Source organism: Gopherus evgoodei, chromosome 3 (genome assembly GCF_007399415.2).
Source record: "Gopherus evgoodei ecotype Sinaloan lineage chromosome 3, rGopEvg1_v1.p, whole genome shotgun sequence".
Lineage (NCBI taxonomy): Eukaryota > Metazoa > Chordata > Testudines > Testudinidae > Gopherus > Gopherus evgoodei.
The window spans coordinates 73,623,227-73,640,845 of NC_044324.1; the positions used below are offsets into that span (position 1 = coordinate 73,623,227).

General features: G+C 40.1%; 1 protein-coding gene across 1 annotated transcript in view; it reads right to left on the bottom strand.

Moving 5' to 3' along the window:
• IBTK (inhibitor of Bruton tyrosine kinase) overlaps positions 1–17,619 on the bottom strand; it is a 92,099-nt gene that overhangs the window by 42,981 nt on the left and 31,499 nt on the right. Inside the window, exons 11-20 of the mRNA XM_030555809.1 lie at positions 17,090–17,264; positions 15,248–15,853; positions 13,756–13,842; positions 9,427–9,509; positions 9,300–9,337; positions 7,485–7,581; positions 6,720–6,821; positions 5,840–5,957; positions 3,563–3,623; positions 1,858–1,985 (exon numbers count right to left, since the gene is read on the bottom strand). Of these exons, the coding sequence (XP_030411669.1) occupies positions 1,858–1,985; positions 3,563–3,623; positions 5,840–5,957; positions 6,720–6,821; positions 7,485–7,581; positions 9,300–9,337; positions 9,427–9,509; positions 13,756–13,842; positions 15,248–15,853; positions 17,090–17,264 (1,495 nt within the window). The remainder of the gene's footprint in view (positions 1–1,857; positions 1,986–3,562; positions 3,624–5,839; positions 5,958–6,719; positions 6,822–7,484; positions 7,582–9,299; positions 9,338–9,426; positions 9,510–13,755; positions 13,843–15,247; positions 15,854–17,089; positions 17,265–17,619) is intronic.

The following is a 17,619-nucleotide window of genomic DNA, read 5'->3' on the forward strand; positions in this document are numbered from 1 at the left end:
TGCCCAGTGCAGCAGTCTGGGAGCTGACCTTGTCTCTGAAGACCGAGGCAAAAAAAGATTGAGTACTTCAGCTTTTTCCACATCATCTGTCACTAGGTTGCCTCCCCCATTCAGTAAGGGTCCCACACTTTCCCTGACCACCTTCTTGTTGCTAACATACCTGTAGAGACCCTTCTTGTTACCCTTCACATCCCTTGCTAGCTGCAACTCCAACTGTGCCGTGGCCTTCCTGATTACATCCCTGTGCGCTCGAGCAATATTTTTATACTCCTCCTTAGTCATCTGTCCAAGTTTCCACTTCTTGTAAGCTTCCTTTTTGTGCTTAAGCTCACTGAAGATTTCTCTGTTAAACCAAGCTTGTCGCCTGCCATATCTGCTATTCTTTCTGCACTTTGGGATGGTCTGTTCCTGCACCCTCAATAAGGATTCTTTAAAATACAACCAGCTCTCCTGGACTCCTTGCCCCCTCATAATAGGCTCCCAGGGGATCCTGCCCATCAGTTCCCTAAGGGAGTCTAAGTCTGCTTTTCTGAAGTTCAGGGTCGATATTTTGCTATTCTTCTTTCTTCCTTTCCTTCCCCAACCATTTCATGGTCACTGCTACCTAGATCGCCACCCACTTCTACTTCCCTCACCAATTCTTCCCTGTTTGTGAGCAATAGGTCAAGAGGAGCATGGCCCTTAGTCGGTTCCTCCAGCACTTGTACCAAGCAGTTGTCTCCAACACGCTACAAAAACTTCTGTGTCTGTGTGTCTGGATTGTCTGTGTGTTGCTGTATTGCTCTCCTAGCAGATGTCAGGGTGATTGAAGTCCCCAGTTAGAACCAGGGCCTGTGATCTGGAAACTTCAGTTAGTTGTCTGAAGAAAGCCTCGTCTACCTCATCCTTCTGATCCAGTGGTCTATAGGACACGCCCACCACAACATCACCCTTGTTGCTCACACCTCTAAACTTAACCCAAAGACTCTCAACAGGCTTTTCTCCAGTTTCAAACTAGAGCTCTGAGCAATTATACCGCTATCTTACATACAATGCAACTCCTCCACTTTTTCCTCCCATACCTGTCCTTCCCGAACAGTTTATAGCCATCCATGACAGTGCTCCAGTCATGTGAACTGCCCCACCAAGTTTCTGTTATTCCAGTCACATCATAGTTCCTTGATTGTGCCCAACTCCTTTGTAGTGGCCGCACAGAACTCCATACATCTAGGTGCACTCTGTGCATACACCTGACTTTACCTACTACAATTCTACTAATAGTGCCACCAGTCAGAATGAGTGGGAGGAGAAAAGGAACTAGCAGGAGTCTACCACATTTCACTGCAAAGAGAGCTCTGAAAAACCTAAGGTCAGTCTGGTCAGACATCAAAGGGAAAATGCTTATTTACATTTTAGATGGAAAAAAACAATTTTTTTTTAAAGCTTGTAGTATGAGGCTCATTTGCAGATAAAATTTCTCTTAAATTGAGCTTTAATACAGTACAGCAGATGTAGACTTATGTAGTACAGCTGCTGCCTACATAACTACCCTCATCTCCACTCAGCCTAAATATCATTCTGAACTGCTCCTTTTGCCACCCTTGCTCAACCCATTTTAACTGAGAAAGATGGAAGGAGAGTGCTTCATTACTGAAAAGACTTTGAAAATCGATTCTGGAACCTGCATTTCTTCCACATTTCTTCTATTTTTGTATTTTAACTCTATCCAGTGCTCTTGACTTTTAGCTATGAAAAGAGCTAACTGGTATCCAACAAAAAAAGATACTGCTATGTGTAGTTCACTTGTTAAGAGTGATGAATGCCAAGAACTAGAGGCCAACTATTTCAGCAAAGAAAGAAAGAAAACATAAGACTCACTGAGATGTTAGTTCTGTATTCGTTTCTTCTTTCAAAAAGATAAAGTTTTCTCTGTCATCAGGCTCCAAAGGACTGATGTCAGGTCCATCTTGATATGGAGTAATCACTCTCCTGACCATAGCTGGAATCTGCGATATCAAAAGTTAATGTTACACTGCTCCTCTTAAGCTGTGTACTAGAAAGCATACTATTTCTTGCAGAAGTACAAGATCAGTGATTCTCAAACTTCTGTTTTTCGCGGACCACTTGAAATTGCTAAGGGTCTCAGTGGACCACTTGATCTTTCCAAATGTTGTTTGTACCATTAGCTAGCTAACTATTGTAATGCAGTTTGGATAAAAGCACTACATAAAAACAAAAACAAAAAAAACTTAATAATAATTAACTTTTTTTGTTCTAGAAATAACAGCACACAATTCATATTTTAATATCAGTAGTCCTACCTTTCCAATCTGATGGATGTGCCCTCTCTCCCCTACTGCAGCAGCCCTCAAGCTGGGGTTGGGAAGGATGGAGGTCTCTCCCACGCCACAGCAGCCACAGAGCTGAGGCTGGGGAGGAGGTCCATCTCTCTCCAGCAGCCACAGACCTGGAACTAGGGAAAGTCGCCTCTGTCTCTGGCCACCACAGCCCCACAAGTCCCAAATTCCCCTCACTCCCTCTTCTCATCCCACTGCCCCCTCCCATCTACCATCTATTCCCCCCCAAGGCTGCTAAGTCACCATACATGTGCATCTTCCCCAAGGTCCAGGCACCTAATTAGTGGAGCCACGCCTGTGCGGCTCCACTAATTAGGGGGGTAACCCGCCATTCTCTTGTGTGCAGCCACCCAGGTGCACACCTTAGAGGGAACTATCCGCAGACCACTGGTGGTCCACGGACCCCAGTTTGAGAACCTCTGTACCAGATTATAATCACTTGAATACATAATTTTAGAATCCAGGTAATATTACCATTATGCACTACAGCCTACAAGCCCAAGGAAATTTATAATTTAAAAACAAAAAAAAAAAAAACCATACACACAAACACTCGCAGATCCACACACCACACATTCTTGAATTCTTTTCAAGAAAACAGAGGTTCAGAACTCACTTAATTTAAACTGCCTAGAATACTTCATAGAAGAATGGCACAGATTTATGCACACATCACAATCTCTTACCATTAAAGTATGAAAGAAGAAAAATAGTTTATGCTGTATGCTGACTCTGCCTTGCTTACTAGCAAAGTTTTACTCATTTCTTTTATTTCACTTAATATTAATTCTTCTTACACTGCCCTACTAATATTAGAACAGGAAAACAGAATTAGATGCTCTTGGAAGCTACCAATTCTGCTAAAAAATGGAAGTGTTACCTCTTCCCCACACACCACAAATTCTTCCTCTGCATAGAATTACCTGACACTTGTTTGTTCACTAAAGCCAATTTAGAACGTACTTTTGTGGTGCCATTAATACCATTAAATGCATATGACTGATAGTATTAATGGAACTCAGAATTACGCATGTTGCAGTGGCAATAAATGTGTAACTATCAGAAAATTTCAGAAGTAAAGAAGAATTCAGAAAATACAGATTAAATTTATTTCTAGATTAACATCCCACCACCCACCCGTTGAGCATTTGGCATATATATTTATCAGCTTAACTCAATGTTTATTTTAAAAGTAGTCACTTTTCACTGAACTAGGCACAGCTTACCATTTTTCTGTAAGACACAGAAAGGTCCTTCAAAACTTCATCACTTAAGACGTCCAGAGTCCTAAATAAAGATACATAGTTATAGCCTTGGTCTCATTTACCATTTGATTCAAATTGAAGGACATTTGTTCAACAGGATTCAAATAATCACAGTTCAGGATACACATATGTAGAGGTGATAGCATTAGATATTATGGTGATGTGCACTAACATCCTACTTTAGCTGTATCATCAAATGTTAAAGTACTTTCTCATCTACCTTTTGCCTACTTGTTTGGCTCCTTTGCGATATATTCTAATAATCCAAGGCATTAAATAGCTTCTAGCAAACAAGTTTTTGTTTTTTTTTAAATCAATTTGCTACACAACGAGCTTGTTTGGGATATGGTGCAGATTAACCCTTTAAGTAAAATTATTGTTGCAGGTAATAAAAATTGAGGTCTTTGCTTTAATCTCATTAACTTGCTTGTAATATATTATACACCTACTATGTGTGAATAAAGCAATTATTTTAAAGAGAAATTGTTTACACTGAAACTGCAACAACTATCATGTATGTAAAAAATACCAACATGATGCTCATGACTAGAGCTGAGTAAACTGGGTTTTTAGTTCGACCAGCAAATTATAGACTCAGAGATTCATAGACTTTAAGGTCAGAAGGGACCATTATGATCATCTAGTCTGATCTTCTGCACAATGCAGGCCACAGAATCTCACCCACCCACTCCTGCAACAAATGCCTAACCTACGTCGGAGTTACTGAAGTCCTCTAACTGTGGTTTGAACACCTCAAGCTGCAGAGAATCCTCCAGCAAGTGACCCGTGACCCATGCTGCAGAGGAAGGTGAAAAACCTCCAGGGCCTCTGCCAATCTGACCTGGAGGAAAATTCCTTCCTGACCCCAAATATGGCGATTAGTTAAACCCTGAGCATGTGGGCAAGACTCACCAGCCAGCACCCAGGAAAGAATTCTCTGTAGTAACTCAGATCCCACCCCATCTAACATCCCATCACAGACCACTGGGCGTACTTACCTGCTGATGATCAAAGATCAATTGCCAAATTAATTGCCAAAATTAGGCTCTCATCATACCATCCCCTCCATAAACTTATCAAGCTTAGTCTTAAAGCCAGATATAGATATGTCTTTTGCCCCCACTATTCCCCTTGGAAGGCTGTTCCAGAACTTCACTCCTCTAATGCTTAGAAACCTTCGTCTAATTTCAAGTCTAAACTTCCTAGTGTCCAGTTTAAATTGAAAAGAATCACCAAAAATAGTCTGTTCCAAAAATGTTTGGCATATGTCAGCAAATTGGAAAAGTTTGTTTTGGTCCAGCTTCAAGAAACTAGGCGTTCCTCCAACCCTCTCCTCCCCTCCCCCCTTTAATACGTAGCCCAAAGCTCAGGGCATTCGCGTGGGATGTGGGCAACTCAGGTTTGAATCCCTACTCTGAAATAGGGACTTGAACTCACATCTCTCCGTGCCAGGTGCTAGGCTATTCCAGAGTACGTTACTCTCGATCTCTGCTCTTGAAGCTGTTCCACTTTGTATAAATACTCAAATATTAATTGAGCCAAATAGAGGGACAAAGTGAGAATGATTCAATAACCTGGTGATTAAGACATTCCACTGGGAGGTAGGAGGTGTGGATTCAAATCTTCCCTGCTTGATTCAGAGGAGGGATTCAAGTCCCTACTCCAGAGCAGGGATTCAAACCTGCGTTTTCCAAATCCCTGGCAAGTGCCCTAGCTCCTCGGCTAAAGTTAGAGAGCGCAATGGAAAGACAAACAGTTTCCTGAAGCTGATCTTGGGGAAAAAAACCTTTTTATATCCAAAAATCTCAGGCAAAAACAGTGATAAATTTAGGATCATTCAGCAAATAAACTATTTGTCTCAAAAATTTCGCCTAGCCCTACTTATAACCATTTTGAAATGTCTTCCAGAACTACCTTGCAGGTCTCCATTCTTAGGCCTGATTCAAAGCCCACATCAATGGAAAGGCTCCTACTTACTTATCTCAATGGGCTTTGGAACAGGCTCTTTTTGCCTCAGGATTACAGAAGTAACATTTTATTATGGGTTGGAGTACAGGTGAAACAAGTACATAACTTGCAAGATAGGGAACAGTAGTTTCAGCACAAGTGAATACCAGTGCAGCTGAGGATTTTTGGTTATATTCTCAATTATGACTCATGTAACATTTCCTGATAATTCTTCTAAAAGTTCCACACTTTTACAGTATTGCATACTGTAACACCTACATCCACTCTTACCTCGCTTCAAGCAAGGCTGCCATATTTAGTCCTATGAACTGCAAGCAGGATAGTTTTAACTGTTCAGCGCTGTATGTTGCTGAAAACTCCAGCAGCTCGGCAGCATTCTTTAAAGTAACTGGAAGAAGAAACATCACAGACTTAACTAGACAACATACTGCAATTTTGTTTTGTAATCACTTATTACTTCAAGATATACAGTATGAATGGGGGAAAATCAGGTTATGAAAAAGAATAAAAATAAACCCTTTTCCTGGTTCATTAGACAGAAGCACAAATGCTTAAGTGGCCCTGACTCCACCCAAGGCAACACTTATGTAGCATGAATTTGACTGATGCTTTACAGAAATAGAAAAGATAGTCCCAGCTATGAAAAGCCTACAATCTAAACACAGATCAGTTTTGGAAATGGAGCTAACAGACAAAGGGAGTGAGAAACATAGGTTAAAACAGTAACATGAATAAATTTATGTTAACAAAGCTTAAACTCCAATATTTTCCCATAGCTGAGATGGGAATTAGGTAGAAACATGAAACAAATTGTGTAGTGCCTTAAAAAAGTGAGGACAAGGAGTTTGAATTTAATGAGGTAAGAGACCCAGAAGTAAAGATACTTGAAGTTTCACATCAAGAAGATTATTTCAGCTCTAGAATGTTGGGCAGTCTGAAGCGGGTGTGGCTACAGATGTCCAGGCAAGAGAGAACAGTGACATGAACTGGAGATTCACTCCTTCCTTTCCATAGCCACAGTCAGAGTTAAGAAGAGTCATACTGCAACTCACAAGAAAAGCTCAACCCTTACCTTCTAAACAACTGGGTTTATTTTAACAAAACAAAAAAAATGAAGCCACTTCATTAAGAAACATAGTAAAACACTCACGTTTTTCAGTAATCGCTACTTCACACATTTCTTTCAATCGAGATACAAGGAGTTGGTCTGCTACCACCAGAACATTACAAATAAATTCCACATTTAGAGAGTCTGGAAAATAAAGAAAAATTGCATGAGAAAGATGACTGGGTAAGTAGAAAAATGCTTCAGAAAAGTTCCAACAAAGGCCAGTTTGCTCCACTTTTATTTGTGGGCATCAAGGCAGAGGTAGTTTGTGAAGTGGGATTTAAAATAGGACAAGGTGGTAGTGGCTTTGCAAATCTTGTAGAGAAAGTTTTTCTTATGTATAAGGGGCAACATAGAAGAAAACACGGAGGTGCATGTGGGAAAAGCAGCAGATCATGGTGTCTTCAGCAAAACAAAGGTGGCGGGGGGGGAGACAACACGTGGTAAAACCACAACTAACTCCAAAGTATAAAATGATATCATATTGTTAGGGGTTTACCACATAATACATATGATTCAAAAGGCAATACAGTATCTTTTTAGTAAAAAATGTCATCTAATTGTGGTACTTACTGTACCACTTCCCCCCACATCACAAGAATGTCTCTAATTTGAAAGAGTTCACACTGTAGTGCATAATATCCAAACTTTCTGCTTCCTTCAGGTGTCTTTTCCTTGTTTATTAAAATGAAAATAGCAGAATTATTTGAAACAGATCAAGCTGAAATTTATTGCTTTTAAAAACTCGTTGTCAATTGTTCATGCACCCAATGCTACAATTTCCAGAAACAAATATATTGTCAGCACCTTTTATTGCGGGAGCTTCATCTGTATAGATGTAATCCAGGATCACCTGCAGTATGTCAGAATGGATTGGCATTTCCAGAGCTGCACAACAGGATGCCTAAAGGAAAAAGGGATAAGAAGAGTACAATTTCAAAAACTGCCCATTTAAAAATCAAAGGTGATTACAAGGAATTACAAGGAAAACTCTGGTTCCTCTAAAACAAGTAGATCTCTCAAAAATCTCAACTCCTGCAGTACTGGATAGGTTTGAAGCATGGGACCCTATTCAATTATCAGTACCGACGCTATATGCTGCTTTGGCAAGTCTGTTCTGACCAAAGTAGTCGGTGCTCATGAGGATGACTTGGGGGATGCTGAGACCATACTGGAGACATGGCATCTTCGGGTACCAAGGCCATCTTAGTGGTCAACTTAGATGTAGACATATAGGAGTTGTGAGTATAGTTCTCTTAGTGGTGGAACGCTTCCATGATGCAGTGTCCTGCTTGTGTGGCACCGAAGGTCTCAATACAAAGCATGCTTGTTGTCTTTTTTTCTCTGCTGAGCCCGCAGCCCCAGGCACAGGATTGGTACTAAGAATGTCTGGAGCCTCAGCCATACCCAGGGTGGGACATAAGGTCCCACAGCAGTCTCCATAGGGACTGAGGTCTTTTTGAGATGGACTCTTTCTGGGGAAAATGACTCCATTTTCTATGGGTTTTCTTCATGAATTTACCTTGGGTAAACAAAGGTGAATGTGCTGAAATTGACAGGGCAGTGTTCTTTCGGTTACTGATGTTTCGGTTGAGGGGAAGAAGGGAGGAGAGGGGTGTCTCCTGGCCTGGACCTGAGGCCAGTTGCAAGGAACATTCCATCGTTAAGAGCCTCTGTTTTAGCTCCCCATTTTTAATTGCTCACTCCTTAAAAAAGTAGAGCAGATGGAGCACTTTTGCAGGATATGAGACTCTCCCAAGTAGTGGATAAAATGGGAATGCAGGTCACTGACTGGGAAGGACTCCCAGCAAGAGATGCACTGCTTGAAATGAACCTAGCATACCCTGGGCAATGGCATCTAGCAGGGGAAGGCACCCCTTGCCCAAAGAGGAAAGAGATAAAGACAAAATCCCCCTAAATCTCAATATACAAAAGTAAATAAAATAACTAAAGAAAAACAATAAAATAAAGAAAGGAAACTAGGCTAAGAGACTTTGAAAGTAAGGCACACTAATCCTCCATCTCAGGCCAACGGAGGTGAGAAGGAACTCAGGGAGGTTCGCTCACATAGTCATATGTAATCTCAGAGCAGGGCACAATGAAGTGCAGCCCAAACAGGCACTACTATCAAAAAATCTCTGATTAAAGGCAGATGGTGTGTGAGCACACCTGAAGTGGAGCACTCACAGGGACACTATTTGAAGACTAATATTATCTACATGCCATTTATTAAGACCTACCGCAGAAAGGAAGTTTAATACACCTCCAAGGATACCAGAAGCTCAAACTCACTGAGGAGGTTTTATAATACTACAGATTAGTTGCAGTAGAAATTTCTAAGATAGCAATATACTTACTAACTCAAAGTATGCTTTTACATAAAATTATCATGGCTCATAATATTTATGATTTTTTTTTAATTGAATACAGTTTCTAAATGGTTCAAAATTAGTGTTTCTGCTAAAATTTCCCATTTTCTTACAATTTTTACACAAACTGTATTTTAATTTACATTCCAGGTAATGGCAAAATCTCATTTGAGAGAGAGAGGAAAATCTTCATTTACTTACATTAATGAATAACAACTAATGCAGCACACACATTTTCAAATGGAAACCTTACCTCAATCCAAGAGCTGCTTAACATCCTATGAAAGTAGTCTGCAAAGAAAAGAAAAAGCTCATTCTGAGACATCATAAGAGAGGCAAGTTACTGTGAACAAAAGAATCTACAGATATTACATACATACCAAGTCTTGCACAGAGTACACATTTGTGACAAGGGAATTCCTTTCCATCTATAGATTTCATGGTCACATCACAGAGGTATGAACTACAAGACATTCAGAACAGTTATAATCCTGAAATTATTAACAAATATAAGACCTATAAACAGTTCATTTCTCTTTTGTGCTTGAAACCAGCTTTGACAGGATTAGGCTTCTTGTCCTCTCAAAGATGGGAGGGAAAGTACAAATATTTAACTAGAAACACAATACACTTACCTTTATGGTGGTAAACATAACAAACAAGACTTCTTAGCAGTCTTAAAAGGATTTAAAAAAAAAATTAAATAAAAAGCCAAGCTAGTCAAAAGCCAAGCTAACTAGTGAAGAGGATTTCCTCCCAGATCAATTCTATCGTCCAGTTATTGCTTCTCAAGATTGTGGTCTGAAGGCGGCAGCAGCCGAGCTTCCTGCAGAGGCAGGAGGTGGGTATGATCTCCCCTGTGCTGCCAGGAGCAGCCCAGCAAGGGGCTCCTAGCTGCCAGTCCTTACCAGGTTGGGGAGGGACAAACTTCCTCTTCCCCTAAATAGCCCCTCTCAGGAGGAGGCCAGACCCATCTCCAGGGACCTCTCCCTGCTGCAGGAAGCTTTGGGCTGGGCAGGAGCTTTGGAACTTTCTAAAAGGACCTAGCTGCTAGTCCCGGTCAGGCTGGGGAGGGACAGGACTTCCTCTTCCTATGCACAGCTGCTCTTGAGTACCTCTCCCAGCTGCAGAAAGCTCTGCACTCCCCCGCCATATGCACTCATTTCCTTCCCCCATCACTCTGCAACTGCAGGTGGAGGAGTTACTTTAGGGGGTGAGGGCTCCCTTCCCCTCCAGATGCAATGATTAGCTTGTTTCAATAAAATAAAGGTCTGTCAAAACTTGACAGAATTTATTGATGGACACTTTACAGCAGCAAATAACACTCAGAGTTCAACTCCCTGCTTAGTAGATATGGGCATCTGATATGGTTTTGTAGGGTAGTGATCTCCATTGGTAGCCTCTTACTTTAGAACTACTGCCTTAAGTTAACAAAAGCAAGTGGAAAAAAAAAAGTTCTGGTTCCTAACGTCATTAATTGAACATCAATATGGAGCATGCAGCAACTGCGTCTTTCCTCATTCCGTCTCTACGCTGAAAATACCTGTTCATGTTCAGACACAGCTCTCTCTACATCCACAGAGTTTGTTGGAATTGTCAGATAGCGCCAAGCTAGCCTTGCGAGATGGGGGATTCTGCTTTCCCACTGAGTTTCAAAACTGTAGCACAGGCAAATTACAATCCGCTTCTTTTGCGTTATCTTTGTAAGCTGGAATCTCCAACCTACAATTCTTGTCAAAGCCAGATATTGCATTAGGCAAAATAAATCCACCATCAACAATGCATTTGTGCAGGGTCAAATATACACACAACTTTTAGGAACCCTGCTGAATGTTGTTGAAACTTTTGAGCAGTTTTTGCTACATTGCTTGACTCTTCCCCATAGCAGTTATATTGTCTGAGCTTCTTTGCCATGCAAGAAAACACCTGCTAAGCACTGGCATTTAACTCAGCATTGTCAGAATGATTTTCATTTGATTGTGCTTCAGCCCAGAACAGTACATCCATTACTTTGTTGTAGGCTTGGAGGACTGACATGTCAAGATTCCAACCAAGTGATTAAATCCATCAGTCCTGTAGCATTCTTGGCAATGAACTGAACTGCCTCATTCAGCTGAGCACTGTTTAGAAAGAGTTGAAAGTTCTGTTAAAACCTGCATTTTTGGTGTCAGTGTGAGCTCTTCTGAGATGAACTCAGAGTAGTACATCAGGTGAGCTGCATGGTATTGTACAGCCTCAAATCAGGAATTTCAACAAGTAATTACCAGCTCTGGGGGAAGTTCAATTTTTTGTTTGCTGATTTCAGTCATTGGCGCAATGTGCTGCCTGTATCACAGTTTGTGGCCAGGGCAGCATTTAAAAGATATTTTAATGTAGCTAACCAGTTTATCAACTTTACCTAACTCACATCTCCACAGCTCCCTGATGAGACAAATTATATGTCCATTACATGTAATATGGAAAGCATTTGGCATTAGACTTTGGTGAACAGATTTGAAAGATTTCATCATGTAAGTTGCATTTTCGCTTCTTAAACAGATACTTTGACAAAATTCACACCATATCTTGAAATGGTTTTAATCATCGCTTGAGAAACTCTAGCATAGTTAACAACATTAAAGTAAACGCAGTTGGCAAGCACCGTTAGCTTTTCTGTCTGTATATCTTTTGCCTTGTCAGAAATCAAATCAAACAGAACATGCAGTACATAGTTGTCTTGCTCAACTGTGGACTCATCCGAAATAACTGCAAAAGACTCATATGAGTTAATTTGATACTTCGCCTCCTCAAAATGTGTAGCAAAAACCTTTGGAAGGTAGTCCTGTTGAAACTTATTTGCAGTTGGTAAGCAAACGGCATTTTAGGCGATCAAGTTTTTCCCAACGGGAGATTAGCATTTGCAAACGCATCCACAAGTTCCATTCTAGCTAATGATGGGTCTCAGAGCTCTCTGTCATCTTCTTAAAAAGAGATGAATTTTTTTTTTAACTTTTCATTTACCAGCAATGCACTATCCAAAGCCCTCTTTCTGCCTTGATGGGTTTCCAAGTCTAAGTGGTGCTGAACCATTGCCTGACATGTATGATCTAACAAAACATTGCAGCCTGTACAAAATAGTTTGTCACCATCAGCGTGTAGAATTTGGCTTCCAAATTCTTTCACATGATCCGCTATAGTAATGATTTTAGACTGTTATTTACTTACTTTGGACTCTCATTTTAAACTTGTAATTTCACCTGTCTTCCGGTAGGATGCCAATTGAGATCACTATTCTACAAAATCACCCCACTGTTCATATCTACCAGTCAGTGAGTTGAGTCCTGAGTGCGACTCACTGCTGTAAAGTGTCAATCAAAAAATTCTCTCAAGTTCTTCATCTTTCTATTTTTATTGAAACAAGCTAATAATTGCATCTGGAGGGGGCGGAGCAGTTCTCTGTACAATGACCCCGCTCTCCTGCAGCTGCAAAATGACAGACAGGAAGCAAGGGGGGCAGAGCTACCTGCACCTGGAGAGATTCCCTGCAGGACTGCTTTTGCTTAAGAGGAAGTCCTGTCCCTCCCCAGCTGGCTGTGACTAGCAGCCCCTTGCTAGGGTACCCACAACACAGGGGAGATTGGACCCGCCTCCTCCAGCTGCAGGAATCACTGGAGCTCCTGCCCAGTCCCAGAGCTTCCTACAGTAGGGGAAGGTACCCAGAGGTGGGTTTGATGTCCTCCTCAAGAACAGCCATGCAGGGAAAGAACAAGTCCTGCCCCCCTCAGCTCAGCAGAATTCTCAGCTAGGAGCCTCCAGTTGAGGCATTCCCAGCAGCATTGGGGAGAGCAAACCCACCTCACCAAGTCTCCTCCGGCTGCAGGAACCTCCAACGCTGTGGTCCATCCCCAGAGCTTCCTGCAGCAGGCGGAGGCACTCAGAGGTGAGTCTAAGCCTCTCCTCCCCACCTAGAAAATCCATGCAGAGGAAGGACAAGTCTGGGACTTGCATCTAGGAGCCTCCGGGCTGGGGCACTCCCAGCAGCATGGGGAAGATCAGATTTCATAGGGAAGGGCTTATTTCATGGTCCATGACACGTTTTTCACTGCTGTTAAATTTGTTGGGCCCTAAATATAACCTATTCCAACATAAGTTGAAGAATTAAGCTTTAGTACTATTGTAACCATCAAAACAGGACCAAGTAATTCAGATATAAATAGCAGTAGGGTAAAAATTCAGGTAATTTCCCTTAATGGGAAAATATTTCAGAGATTCTTCTCATTAAGCAACCTTGTAAATTTCTAATTGCAGAAGTCAAAATCTACATGGCTTTAGTAGGAATAACAAAGTGTAGTCCTGCAACAGACAGATCGTGTCAGACTGGAAAAGTCAAGTTTTTTTCTGACATTACTATTCTATAATATAAATGAAGCCATGGAAAATGTGACTGCACAACAAACACAATCGTTGAGATCTGGTTCAGAGTACTACTCCAGTATCTCTGACTACAAAAGCGTGTACAGGTAAATACAAAGCATCTCTCTCCAACGACCATTAACTGTGAAATACACAAACACATACCCCACACAATAAGAGGCTGCAGAAAATTTCAGTTTACAAAATTTTGGCTGCATCTGCTTAGTGTCTACTTGTTTCAAAATGAAGAGATAGGTACTAAAAAATAAAGTCAGATACACAGAGACTTGACATAGCAAGATTTTTAAAAAACTTACCATTTTTGGGGGTTAAACTTTGGTTTGTTTCCATTTTTCCTGTTGACAACATTAATTTTTCCATTTTCTAGTTTAACTCCATCCAATCTGTAAAGCATAAATATTACAAACGTCAACTATTATATATTACTGATAATAGCTACATTGATAAGGAAAAATAGGTTTGAAATTTAGTACCACTCAGTGTAACATTGTGACCATAAATGAAAGGACAACAAATGCACGTCACAGAAACCTAGGAAGTCTATTAAGAAACTGATAGATGCTTCAGCACAGATATGAAAGTTATATGAAAATGGATTGCTAGACTTCCCTCTACTACTTAATTACTCCTATTTATTTATCCTGGTCCAAGTGACAGGTGGGCTATATCAGAGTAGGCTCAGCCATCCACATGGTGTTTGCTCCTTCTGGGCCATACTTTGAGATATTGATTACCCTGAGTGGCGAGAGATGTATAGTGTTAGAGATATGCTATGAGGATTAATTTGAAAATTGGGAAAACACAAATGGTAGCTTTATTAGAAGGCTGAGGGACATTTTTGCTTGTAAAATGTCTGGGCTCTGCCCTGGCTGTTCTTTTATGTGCACCCAGCTGTGCTAATTGCTTCCTTTTTATGACCACCACAGAATGGCTGAGAAAGTTGAACAAAGTAGTACGTTAAAAATACAGGAGTGGGGGGAATTGGTTTACAAAGATTTACTGTCCTCAATCCTTTTCATGATGGTACAGAGAGACACAAGACAGAAAAACAGTATCATGCAGAAATGTGTACAATAGCAGAGATGTTCAATCTCAGCTCCCCTGGTTTCATCTTGTAATATTATCAGAAACACAAGACATCAGTTAACAGGGTTCCAGTTCTTTGCTTCATATTGTTTAATGCAAAGTCTGCAGCGTCACCCATGCAAAGACCAGCATCAACCACAGATGAGAGCCATGACTTTATATGTATCACACAAAGGACAAAACATATGGCTCAGTCTGAGGCAAGAAGTAATCTGGAAAGCTACATTATTTGCATCTAAACTCAAACACAGGAAGTTCTCATCTCAAAACAGAGTAGAATGTATAGATCTCATACAAGTGTCCCAGGATAGGATTAAGATGAGTCTAGTGCTGATGTACAGAACTTCCTGCACCAGAGAAGGCCTAGTGGTTCAGTTGGTAACACATTGCTTTAGTTGAAGAGCAATCTCATAATTCTCTTTTTTCACAGAACCCTCAGTTGCATTACTTAAGGGTTGCTAACACTCTCTCTTAGAGAAGTGACAGAATAATCTGACCTCATAAGCTCCTTTTAAGAGGTGCTGTGGGTCTGTGAAATGTGGGGAAGTGGCAAATAGAAACAAACTGGGAATTATGTCAGCCCAAACTACACTGGTAGTTTAAACTCTTCCATTTTCTAGACAAGCTTATATATGGTCAGAAAGGAAGAAAAAGCAAGCACCAACTAAAGTGGATGCTGACAAAGAAAAAATTGTAACACACCTTATGCTTAAATTGCTGAGACCAAATTTCTTTGCAACACCTTGCAACATTTTTATGGGGTTGACATCTTCACCAACAACTCTGCCTTTTTTAGAAGACTTGGGTTTGTTCTTCTCTCTTTGATTTACTACATGCACTTGATTACTTCTGTAAACCTCAAACGCAGACTTTCCATTAACATCTCCACTGAAACTCATTTTATTAAGGTTAGAAATTAGGGTATCTTGATAGTCTTCTGTTTTTTCCTTATACAACATTCTTGGTTTGTAACCATGAGTCAAAAGATCACAAGTGTCCATGTATATGAACTGCAGAAGGTATGTAAACAAATCTTGATGAACCTTATCTATCATAAAGAGATCACATCCTACAGCATCTTCATCTTTACGATAGACATCTGGAGAGTCTAGTCGATTGTCATCTGAAACGAACAGCTTCCTGAAGAAGTCAGAACGCGTGGCCAAGATGTACTTGTGTGCAGGGATCATCCTAGTGCCAATCTGAAAAGTCACATCATGGATGTTGTCCATTTCATCTGTTTCCCCTAACAATTTGCCAAAATCCTCAACAAAACTTGATGACGACACACTTGGAATTTCATATAGGCTATAAAGACAAATAGTTATTTTTTATTTGGTAGAATTTAAAATTCTATCATGAAGGGGATTTTTTTAAATGAAGAACCTAAATTTTTGGCTATTCTACATTACTATTCAAAGTTTCATTGTATTCTTTAATACAAAGCAAATTCCTAAACTGATGAAAAGTGCTATATAAAAGCTAGATACTATTATGCAATATTACATATACATACATCTCCTGTGACATTTTTCTAAAGTACCAAATAAATATCACATTTTTCTCTTCATAAATATTAAGCCAGACATTTTTGTATGAAGTTATCAGCAGTGTTACTACTTTGCATGCTACCCATGTCATTTTTCCTGAAAGGAAGTGCTTAAAGTAACTCAGAAATGTAAGAATCTTTGACATGCTGCATACTGAAGTCCAAAACAAAAATTTGTGTTAAACAATATGCTAAATAGTCTAAAAATCTAATATTAGAGTGCAAGGAGCAGTGCATCTTTCAATGTTTCATTTACTCCAACTTTATTTCAAAGATTTAAGTTTTTGTTTAATTTAAAAAACAGATTATTTCTGCCTTTCAGTTTCTTGTATTATAGGGCATCTCTGAGAAATAAGGAACCTATATGTTAAGAAGGATTTCTATGACACTTTATGGAATGGAGAATTAAAGTACATGAGAAGGTAGGTTTTAAAAGGGACTTGATTATAAAAGTGTTTGGCTTGAACATTTTGCCTTTGTATAAACTAAGGGCTGGTCTACACCCAAAACTTGGCTAGGTCTACCTATGTAGCTCAGGGGTGAGGGTGCGCAGTGGGGGAAAAAAAAAAATCACATCTCTAAAATATAGTTAAAACTGACCTAAGCACTGTGTACACTGTGGCTAGACCAATGAAAGAATTATTTTGTCAATATAGTTACTGCCATCTCAGAGAGATGGATTCACTACAGCAACAAAAGAACCCTTCTGTCACTGTAATATGTGTCTACACTGCAAAGTTCCTAGTGTAGACATTCCCTAATGTCTTTTTGCCTAAACAACCTCTACATGGTTGTCTACAAATAAGTACTAAGCCAAATGACTATATTTACTATGATCTCTGCAGTAGCCAAAGATGGTTCTCTGTAAAGCAGAAATTTTAATTGAAACTGAAGACACAACAAGACTGTTAATGGAACAGAAAAATGTTTTACACCCACATCCCCCTCAGTATTTTCAGCAATTGAAGTTATAGCCATAGATATCTGAAATATACCTTGTTTTAGGATCTGACTGTAAAACAGCAAAGTTACATCCATTAGGATCTGTGGTAACACTAACAGCTCTGTGGACAAAAGCAAGCTTCTCAAGTCGAATTCTTTCATATACACTGTTTGTATCATAGTGACAAGACACATCATATGAGGAATTCTGAAGACTTGATACAACCTCTGTTAAAAAAAGAGATGTTGGAAAACAATGGAAGGGTCAAACTAATTAAGATTTAACTGTTAAAACAAAGGACAAAATTAATTACTAGTGTGAGTCCACTGAGTTGAGGTCAACAGAGTTACAACTGAGATCAGAATGAAGACTCTGGCCCAAACAGCGTTCACTTCAATCAGGAACGGCATGCCTAAAGAGATAAGCCTACCTCGATTCTGATCCCTAGACTTGGGAGATCTCCCACCCAATGCGTACTCATCTAACTCAAACCTCCTCATTTTGCGAGATGTGGCGATATCATATGCAAGATGGCATGGCTATGGATTAAATGAAGCATACTCTGCTTTTTCTATTGTACTT